The 11,212-nt window shown below is 38.0% G+C and overlaps 1 protein-coding gene across 1 annotated transcript; it reads left to right on the top strand.

The window, feature by feature from the left end:
* The first annotated feature begins 33 nt into the window (after positions 1-33).
* Positions 34-9,711, top strand: LOC139935933 (CCR4-NOT transcription complex subunit 7-like). Its single transcript, XM_071930575.1, has 7 exons — positions 34-155; positions 957-1,202; positions 2,415-2,608; positions 3,126-3,287; positions 4,223-4,400; positions 4,753-4,830; positions 5,749-9,711. Exons 2-7 carry the CDS (start codon positions 1,092-1,094, stop codon positions 5,878-5,880), a joined length of 855 nt encoding a protein of 284 aa, XP_071786676.1. The 5' UTR covers positions 34-155; positions 957-1,091; the 3' UTR covers positions 5,881-9,711.
* Positions 9,712-11,212: the final 1,501 nt, after the last annotated feature.

Genomic DNA, 11,212 nt, shown 5'->3' with positions numbered 1-11,212 from the left:
CGCGCCCTCTTGCGGTGGTGAACTTTACACCCTTCCCACGATGCATTTGTGTTACAGGAGTGCTACCGGTGAAAGTGTACAAAACTCGACAGAATAGACCGTCGATTTTGCAGAAATCCCTGAAATATTTTCCTTCAAGTTGTCTTCAGTTGTAGGTATGTGGTTGTCATTATTAATAATGGGATATTTGTTTACTCTATATCTTTTGAGAATTGTAGTAAATTGAATGTATTTCGCACACCAAGTCCTGGGATTAAAAAATGTGGGGGAATGAAGTTGCATTGCCACTGCAGTTGCACTGACTGACATTGTTTTTGTATCATTCAATCATTCATTGCACATAAATTTGACCATAGCATAGGATGGAATACCCCGTTACCGTGGAATTAAGAATGTTTTTTCGAATAGAATATGTTCAGCAACCTATGAAAACTGTCCGGAAATGTTTGAAATATTATTAAATATTATTTATTACTATTTATTTAGCCTACTTACTTTCCACTGACTTTTAATTATGTTTATCTTTTTTTTTTAACTCATTGATTGATGATCGTTTGTCTGTTTAAATTCGTCCATAAACTCAAACTGACAAAGTCTTTTAAAAAAATAGGAGTGATCCTCTGTAGGTAGGTGAGTCTCTACCGTGGTAATCGGAAATTAATATTTTCAATGAACTTTGCCTAACATTTTATACATTCAATTTGGAGGATCCAAAAGGAGCTTAATCCAAAGATTTACCCACCAGAGATGGACACATTTTGATTTGGCATCGCAACAATTTAATTTTCTGATACCGCGGTAATACAAGACCCACAGTAATATGCAATCAAAAAAACTGTTTCCATTAATTTTAATGAAAATAGCGAAAACTTATGACCCCTACCTTCTTCTCAGTAATTATAATAATAATGCATTTTCTTACTTAAATGTGTCCTTTTGTTGATTGTTTTTCATAGGATTCTTCTTAATCTTGAGTGCTTGATACCAAGGAACAGCACTTCAACCAGTGCGACAGAAGAAGCACCAAGCAGTCCGGGGGTCAAGTCCCAGACCCACCTTCATGTAGAGTACCCATCAACAAGTATCTCATCATGCCGGGCCAGACTAACGAGCCAGTCATTGTGGACGTATGGGAGTCAAATGTGGAGGAGATTTTTCGAACGATCAGAATAATCGTGCAGCAATATAATTATGTCGCTATGGTAATTCAGTTTTTGTTTTTTTGTAGAGTTTGTTGTTTACGCCAATTTAGTTTTGTAAATAATTTTGGGTTGAACAAAAAACTTTAACTACTGAGCTGATCAGCAGATTTCTCCTTTTCCTTTCCTTTCTCCTTTTCCTCTGTTAGTTTCACACAACGCTAAAGCCATTAAAAAAAAAAACTAAAAACTACTGGACAAAGTCTTAATAGCAAGGAACTTAACTCAATTTTTTGCAGAAACAAACTTTCATGTCTGTACCCAGAAACATTTTACTCTATTTTTCACAATAGAAATGAAACCCAGAATGATGTGTGTGTAGGTATACCTGTTGCTATTGGAGTAATCCCGTGCCTGTTTGAATCGTTTCACAAAGTTCCACAGGAGACTTCTGAGACTAAGTCAGTAGTACACAAGCCATTTGCATAATACCAGCTGTCCATTATCGGCCTGAAAGCTACGGTTCTTTATAATAATAATAATAATAATACAAGGAATTTTATAAAGCGCTCTAACTAACAGGGGAAAGTACCACAGCGCTGTGGTGCACTTTTTTTGCTCGACTCGCTCTTGCTACAAAATTCCTAGGTACACAGAACATGGGATTTCCACATAATACTAGCTGTACAAACATCAGCAGAGCGTTTAATACTAGACTGAAGGCATGGTACTATGTGGCAGTCTGTGGTACCACTATCAGTCTTTAGGAACAGTAGAAACCAATGGACCCGGTGCTAGCATTGAAAGTACAAGGGTGGTAATTAAGGTTATCTTTGCATATAGTATGGGTCAGACAATAAGAAGATTAAAGGCAGTGTAGTAATGACTCAAAATAATTGTTTGCATAACCTTACTTGGTAACGAGTAACGGGGAGCTGTTGATAGTATAAAACATTGTGAGAAATGTCTCCCTCTGAATTAACATAGTTTTTCGAGAATAAAGAAACTTCCCACTAATTTGATTTTAGACCTCAGAATAAGTTTTTGAGGTCTTGAAACCAAGCATCTGAAAGCACACAACTTTGTGTGCTAGGGTGTTTTTTCTTTCATTATTATCTCGCAACTTCGACGACCAATTGAGCTCAAATGTTCACAGGTTGGTTCTTTTATGCATATGTTGAGATACACCAAGTGAGAAGACTACTCATTGACAATTACCAAAGGTGTCCAGTGTCTTTAAACAAAATAATTTTGTTCCGTTTATACTTGACACAGGACACTGAGTTTCCAGGGGTTGTCGCCAGACCCATCGGGGAGTTTCGGAGTAACTCAGAATACCAGTATCAGCTTCACCGGTGTAACGTGGACCTCCTCAAGATCATTCAGCTCGGACTGACATTCTGCGACGAAGTAGGGAACTTCCCCACTGGACCAGCGACATTTCAGTTCAACTTCAAATTTAATCTGACGTGAGTAGAAACAATTATTGGAGTATCTTATAGCACTTGTAAGGTTAGCGGACGTATGGACTTGTAAGACTTGTAATGCACACATATCCACCCTACTGGGTGTTCAAGGCACAGATAACCAAAACAAACAAAAGAAAATAGACACATCTAAGTTTGTCCTTGACAACCTGTGACATAAGATAAGTTTTGAGAAGAGATTTCAATGTTGTGGTACAAAGACAAGATCTAAGATTAAGTGGTTGGATAGAGTGTTCCAGATGCGTGGCGCAGCTGAAGAAAAAGACCTGTCACCCCAGGAGTGTCTAGACTTGAGTTAGTTGAGGAAAAGCATGGATCAGAGATTCCTTGATGGAGTGTCAACTTGAAGTAGTTCTGAGATATAGTGGGGAGTCTTGTTGTAAGTGCATTGTGTTAGGGTTAGGGTTTGTCTAAATTACCAACAGAATAAGAGTCAGCTTTGCTTTTATTATCGGTGTTATAAAATGTTTGGTTCTTCCAATTTTTTTGTTCTCAACAGGGAGGACATGTATGCCCAAGACTCCATCGATCTTTTATCCAAGTCTGGCATCCAGTTCAAGAAACACGAGGAGGAAGGGGTGGACGTGATGCACTTTGCTGAACTTCTCATGACCTCCGGGGTTATCCTCAAAGACTCAGTCAGATGGATCACCTTTCATAGGTACCCCACCCCCACCCCTACTTTGCCCTCTATCTATAATTACTTCTAATATACTGTCAAAGGACCTTTATCATGTTGCGGCGATCTTGATTTCTTCCCCATTTAAATCAATGTAACCAAAACGAGGCTGGAAAGGCCAATAGTCTGGTTCCTTTTGTACAATGATTTGTTAGCATCCATTACTGTCACAAATGTGTATCAGTTTTATTTACACCCATGTATTTAAAGTTAAATGTAAAAAACTATTGGTTAGAAGCCTACTGTGTTTATGCTTTTAATTTGAATCTGAGAAGCATTACTGCAGTAATGCCTCGCAGATTGTGTATTCCTTTGAGGGATTTATTGTCCTGGGTGGAAATATTCTCTCCCGTTTTCAATAATCTTTAGATGAAATGTTCACATGTTAGTTTTATTTTATACTCTACATTTATTGAAAATATCCAAAAACAAAAGGTATATTTTGCCTTTAAAGCCATTGGACACTTTCGGAACAGAAAAAAAAAGTTCACAGATTTACAAATAACTTACAGGGTTTACAGAAGGTAATGGTGAAAGACTTCTCTTGAAATATATTATTCCATGGTATGCTTTACTTGTTGAGAAAACATTAAAAGAGTTATCAATTCTCGATATCGAGAATTACGGATTTATTTTAAACACATGTCATGACACGGCAAAACGTGCGGAAACAATGGTGGGTTTTCCTGTCTCCCGACTCCGATGACCGATTGAGCCTAAATTTTCACAGATTTGTTATTTTATATATAAGTTGTGATACAAGAAAAGTGGGACTTAGACAATACTGTTTACCGAAAGTGTCCAATGGCTTTAAACTAGAAATAAATTAGTCACTTCCTTAGCATGCTTTCCTACATGTCCTAGAAGTTATAACCCAAACAAATATATACAATTTTTGTTTTCATCCTGTTTTCCAGTGGTTATGATTTCTCCTACATGCTAAAAGTCTTGACAGTTTCTCACCTGCCCTCAGACGAGTCGGAATTCTTTGAATTATTACGGATTTATTTTCCGCGGATCTACGACGTGAAGTACTTGATGAAGAGCTGCAAAGACCTCAAGGGAGGTCTGCAAGAGGTGGCCGATTTTCTTCAGGTGTGTTTCAGGGAGTGATTTCCCTATTTTAACCTGGAAATCCGTTTTTTTACTTTTTTATACTCAAAGGGCATTTATGAATGGGAATAAAAGAGTAGTGACTCGTTCTTAAACATCCTTTTAAAACCTTGCAGGGTCGTTGCCATGCGCTAAAGGCCCTCGCCTTCGGCTCGGGGCTTTATCACACGGCAATTCGAACCTTGCGGCTTTAAACGGTACGAACTCGTCGCTACCCTTTTATTCGCTTAATCTAAAGCATGAAGGAAGTAGAAAATAATTTGTAAACTAAAAAGATGCTAACCCAAAAGGCAACGTCATGGATTATAGAGTCTGTTTTTCTCTCTGTCCCTAGATCCAGAGGGTTGGACCCCAGCATCAAGCAGGCAGCGATAGCCTCCTCACCCAACTTGCCTTCTTTAAGATGAGAGAGGTAAGTTAACTCAATCTTATTTGTATCTAACCATCTTCAGTGTCTTCACGGCATGGTTAAAGGAACATTACATAATTGGTTGTTGCTAACAAAACAGTTGCTGGCAGTGTAAGCACTTTATGTAATCCACCATAATACATAAACTGACAAACCTGCAGAAGTTTGAGATCAATCAGCCATCTGGGTCACGATAAAATAGTATAAACCTGTTTTTTCCTTACCAATTCTGTAAATTCCCTTTAACCAGTTCATTTATTTACACTAACTGTGAAGCCAAGGACTCTCAGAAAAGCAAACTTAATCACTGTACTAGCCAAGAACCAAATGGAGAGAAGACAAGGAAAGAAGTTTCAGTTTAAAGCCATTGGACCCTTTCGGTACAGAAAAAAAAAAAAAAGTTCACAGATTTACAAATAATTTACAGGGTTTACAGAAGGTAATGGTGAAAGACTTCTCTTGAAATATTAGTCCATGAAATGCTTTACTTTTTGAGAAAACGGTAAAACAATATAAATTCTCGTTAACGAGAATTACGGATTTGTTATAAACACATGTCATGACACGGCGAAACGCGCGAAAACAGGAGTGGGTTTTCCCGTTATTTTCTCCCGACTCCGATGTCCGATTGAGCCTAAATTTCCACAGCATTGTTATTTTATATATAAGTTGTGATACACGAAGTGTGGGACTTGGACAATACTGTTTACCGAAAGTGTATAATGGCTTTAAGATGTGGGAAGAAAACCCCTGAGAATTTTTCCAGGGAAAACACACGCAGTCAGGCAGAAACCGAAAATCCAATCCACATAGTTGGACTTGAGTTGGACTTGAACCAGGGTCCATTTGAACCACTTATATTGGATTTTGTGCTTTATATTTGAATAAATTGTTAAAATTATTATTATTATTATAAACCAGAGTTACTTTGAAGACAACATCGATGATGACAAGTACTGCGGTCACCTCTATGGCTTAGGGTCAGGGTTCACACAGAACGGCACGTACAATGACGAGATCAACAACATGTCGACCAACGCCACAACGACGTAGCCAAAGTTTTCATTTACGTAAATCATTGCAAAGAGAATCCTTGTACATGGAATCCTCGCTGAAAATTTTCGAAAACATCCGAAGATATGAAGATATCGATCAAGGCTAGATGTTTTCAGGTCTGTACGCTTCGTTTTTGAAAGGGCAAAGGCACCAAGGCATTTTCTTCTTGATAAAGGCCACCCTATGAGGAAATTGTAAATTTCTACTGGAGCACCTTAGGGCACCAAGGCAATGACCAGGGGACAATGAGGCAATTTTTTAAAGGTAAGACCAAGCAAGGCAAGGCAAGGAAAAATGTCCACCGAAACAGAAAAACTGAGGAGCCTAAAGTGGTGATATTTTTATAGTGAACAAAATATGTGAACAGTAGATTTTTTTCTTGGGAAAAGTTTGGGGAACACCTCAAAGATATCTCTTTGGTTAATCCACCGTATTGTCTGAAAAGAATTTGAAAAATTACTTACTGGTATTTTGTCACTTCGTAGTCTTTACCCAATTAGAAATTTATGGAGACACAATTATAACAAATTTGATAAGAGATCGGGAAACAATTTTCAGCGAGGAAATCCTAGTCTGTAAGTCTAAATCCTGTTTTATGTCGTTATTCTAATTTTGTGATTTTGTCTCCTTGAGAGTATGTTTTTTTAATTATAATTTTGTCTTATTTTGTCCGTATTTTGGGGGCCTGTTTAGTGTCTTACATGTTGAGGGTCAGTCTTTACAAAGTGTCCTGTAATTTTTTAGCAGCATCTCTGGATTTGAATTTCGCGGGAATTCGCAGGGAGCCTATTTTCAAAGTAGAAGTCGGTATTGTTGGAAACCCTTTTTCAAAAGTTTTTTAATAGTAAAAAAAAATTATTGCACCTGTCCTAATTCTGTGGTTCGGAAAACAGACAACACTTTCCTAAACCCTTTTGTGTTGAATTTACCAAGTATATATTTTAAAAACCTGTTTCAATTTCCCGCTATTTTTCGATCAATGAAATCAAATTTAACAAATGTTCTGGATTCCAAATTAAACCAAAATACTATCAACTCATTCGGAAGATTTTAAAAATTATGTTTTAAGAATGGTTCTCTGAATGGATGTAGAAAAACTTTGGTGTCCATTTTTTTTTTTGCAAGGATAAACATATTCAATTGTGATTCCTCTGACATGTCTGAATCTATTTGTCCAGTTTTATTGTTATTGTTAATCTCTGTAAAGTTATTGCCCAGGATCTGCTGGCCAGGCCTGGTGATGTGCACGACTTGATGTCAAGGTAGTTGCTAAGAATTCCGATAATGTACCCATACCTGTTTAAAACAATTTAACCCCACAACTAAAAACTCTCTGTGGAGAAACTTGAAAGTTTGGCCCTCTGGAGTAAAGGTTCGCACAATTGGAGCCAGCCATTTTGACACTGTTTGAGTTAATTCCGATGTATATATTTCAACTCTCAAAACGGCGGACTGGATAGGCGTGTTGAAGTGCCATGTGTGCCGCCAAATGGGCCAATAGAAACGTTTTTTACAATTTGGAAAGGCACTGTCAGCGTTGTGCTCCCTGAAATCCCCAACCTGTGCTTTCAATAGTATCCTTGAAAAGTGTGAGAATTTTAAACAACGACAATCATTCTTCGGAAGTCGGAAGTTAAAAACGATTCGTGAGAAACGGAATCGCTTTGATACGGTGATCTCAGTCCTGTGGAAGGTAGTTTTTGTATGTTTCAAGTTGACGAGTCTTGCCATGTGTTAAGCTGCTAAAAGATTGGGTTTTTTAACTTTCTCGCCTTGTTCGACATTTTTAATTTGGGAACATAGTATGTGAAGATGGGAGTTTTGCAAATTTCTAAAAATGAAGGATACGTTTTTTTGTTTACAGTGAATTAGATTCAGTCAGTGATTTGTTGAAAATCGAGGGGTTGTTCAAGACTCGCAGTTTTAATTTGTATTTTTCCTCTACATATTTGTCATTTCAATTGCTTCACATTAGAACAAATATTTGCATTGTCAGTGTAAGTACCAACTGTTCGGTTAGTTTATTTTTAGTTGAAATGGAAGGGGGGGGTGGGGAAATCATTGCATTGTGTTTATAATGAGTACAAACACTGAAGGTACACTAAATCTGAAATATTAAAAGTCGATTTTGATAAATGTTAAAAGTTGATTTTGATTTTTCAACTAAAGGTTGTACTTGTGCTTTCAAGATGTTAATGATTTGTAACGAGATTTGTTTTTAATGTAAACTACAATTACATATATCGTACAGTATGATTATAAATTGTTCTAACTCCATTTCGCAAACAAGTTGACTACATTCATGACCCATGTATGATAACTTATTAGTAGTGAAAACTTAATGCACGCCGGATGTGCCTTTGTCACATACACAATTAATATCAACTGGAGGGTCACTTTAAATTGCTTGTAGGGTATTTCTGTCTGGTTCCCTTTTAACCCAATGGTAATGATTGCAGTTGTGTAAAGGTACCAGACTTTTTTTTCTGACATACACGCTTTGATAACACTAGGTCGAGTGTCAGCAAATGAAAATGGCTGCAGCATCCATATGTCCTTAAAGGCAGTTGACACTATTGGTAAATGTCAAAGACTAGCCTTCACAGTTGGTGTATCTCAACATATGCATAAAATAACAAACCTGTAAAAATTTGAGCTCAATTGGTCATAAAAGTTGCGAGATAATAGTGAAAGAAGAAAACACCTTTGTCACACAAAGTTGTGTGCGTTTAGATGGTTGATTTCGAGACCTCAAGTTCTAAACCTGAGGTCTCAAAATCAAATTCGTGGAAAATTACTTCTTTCTCCAAAACTATGGCACTTCAGAGGGAGCTGTTTCTCACAATTTTTTATACCACCAACCTCTCCCCATTACTTGTCACCAAGAAAGGTTTTATGCTAATAATTATTTTGAGTAATTACCAATAGTGTCCACTGCCTTTAAATGTATAATTAACACTGTGCTGTACACCTGTTTATATCGGGCCAATTTCATAAAACCTGTAAACAGACAATTTTTACTTTCAGATCAATTTTGTAATCATTAAGACTGCTATTTGTTATGCAAAGCAGAAGGCGTGCTTAGTTGCATACAGTCTATGTACATTGTACACGACTCCATTGTTATCTGTCACATCGTCTCCATTGTTCATAAAAAAAATACACTTTTTCTTATGCTTGTTTTCTGCTAATGCAACCGCAAAAGAATTGCTTACCGGTAAACAAACAGCTAATATGAATTTGAGCGCAAAGCTTGTAAGCACGAACATTTGCTAAGCACAGAATAGTATTGCTAGTATTGCTTAGCAGAAACAGACCAAAATTACACTAAGCTTACATTATGGTGACTTGTGCCCCACTCGAATTTTGCTAAGCAAAACAAAATGCGTGTCAAGCAGTATTTACAGCTTTATGAAATTGGGCCCTTGTAGCCATGTTGGAGCGTTTTCTTTCCTGATTTTGCAATAATGCATCTGACCAGAGTGAGGCTGTAAGGTTGAACAGTCTGTTCCTTTATGTGTGATCAGAGATAACCCTGAATCACAATATGGGTCAGCGGGGTGCTAGACGAAGATTACTTCAGTAAACCACGACATATAAATGTACCCTTTGTATAGCGTGACGGAGACTTGGTGCAATAACTTCATTGAGATGTAAAAGTTTTCCGTGTTTCTTTGTGTTTTTAAACGATTGTTAGAATGAAGTACTGTTTCTCTGTTAATTTCCTTACGGACCAAAATACAAATGACTGACCCACAAGTTGTATTGACACGTACCCAAATCTTGTTTTATGACTTGTAAATAAATCTATCCCTTCGTAAGAAAGCATATCAGAGTGAGTTGTGATTTATTTTGTTTCTGAGCCTTTGATGAGTTTGAAAAAAAATGATATGAAGCACTTTATCTCAAAGCGCTCAGTATTTTCATACAATAATAATAATAATTACAACATTTATAGAGCGCTAAATACGGAAGTTTCTAAGCGCTATAACCAGATCGACAAAACAGATGGGTTTTAAGTAGAGATTTAAAAGTGAACAATGAAGGAGCTGCTTGAATGTGGGAGGGGGCTTGTTCCAAAGTCTTGGAGCTATGACTGAAAAGGCGCGATCGCCGCGCGTGTCATGGTGCGGGGTCCCGAGGGAAAGAAAAGAAAAAAAAGAAGAAAAAAAAGCTTGAAATGAGCGATTGAAGAAGAGCGAAGGCTGATGAAAGTGTAGCTGATGAAAGTGAAGAATGAAGGGCTATGAGGTCTTGGATTTACAGGAGCCAAATTATGAACAGCTTTATACTCAAGAAGAAGAATTTCGAAGTGGATGCGTTGGTGAATTGGAAGCCAATGAAGAGAGCGAATGATGGGTGTTATGTGTTCTGATTAGTTTGTACAGGTGACTAATCTGGCAGAGGAATTTTGTATGTGAAGCTACATGTTAAAGTATGAGACCTATTCCTTTACATAGCAGCAGGTTAACAAGGTGCTGTGGCACAATAAAAATTCAATTAAACCAGAAACACCGAGGCGAACCCCTTCTCTTTATGAGGAGTGCACTGGGATCTTTTACTTGCATTACACAACACACAATACCATAGCAACAGTTCTTATACACCCAATGCATACCTGCCAACCAATCCCACGTTGGAGGAATCATTACAAATGATATGAACTGTATTCTGAACTATAAAATTTGGGCATACCACCATAATAAGAGTCCAACAGTTTGGGCGTTGAGTAACTGAATGGTGTTGGACTGAGGACTGCACTGGTTAACCGATTGTGCTTGCGGAATCAGGCATACCAATACCACCCTATTCAGAGTCCAACAGTTTGGGTGTTAATAATAATTTTGGGGGCTAATCATCCTCGCAGCTAAGAGCTGAATTGCAAAGGACACGGCTACAACGTGTTCGAGAAGCAGGCATACATGTATGCAAGGGCGCCTTTGGCTGCCAGCCACATCAACCCATTATGAACACGGAGTACAGCCAAGACTGAAAGTGTTTGATTTTTCCCGAGGGAGGAAAACTGCATGGTCTGGAAAACCCTTGTGGCACAGCAGAGAACCAACGCACAACTCAACTCACATATGGCCCTGGCCTGGAATCGAACGGGGGTCACCTTGGTGAGAGGCGAGCGCTTTACGCACAAGCCAACCAAAACACCCTGTTGAGTTACTGAATAGTGTTGGACTGAGGACTGCACTGGTAAACTGATTGTGCTTTACGTGGGATCAGGCATACCACCATAATCAGAGTCCAGTAGTTTGGGTGTTGAGTAACTGAATGGTGTTGGATTGAGGACTGCATCATCATGCGTTACAGAGTAAAAAGT

Source organism: Asterias amurensis, chromosome 4 (assembly GCF_032118995.1).
Source record: "Asterias amurensis chromosome 4, ASM3211899v1".
NCBI lineage: Eukaryota > Metazoa > Echinodermata > Asteroidea > Forcipulatida > Asteriidae > Asterias > Asterias amurensis.
This window is presented reverse-complemented; position numbering and strand designations above follow the sequence as displayed.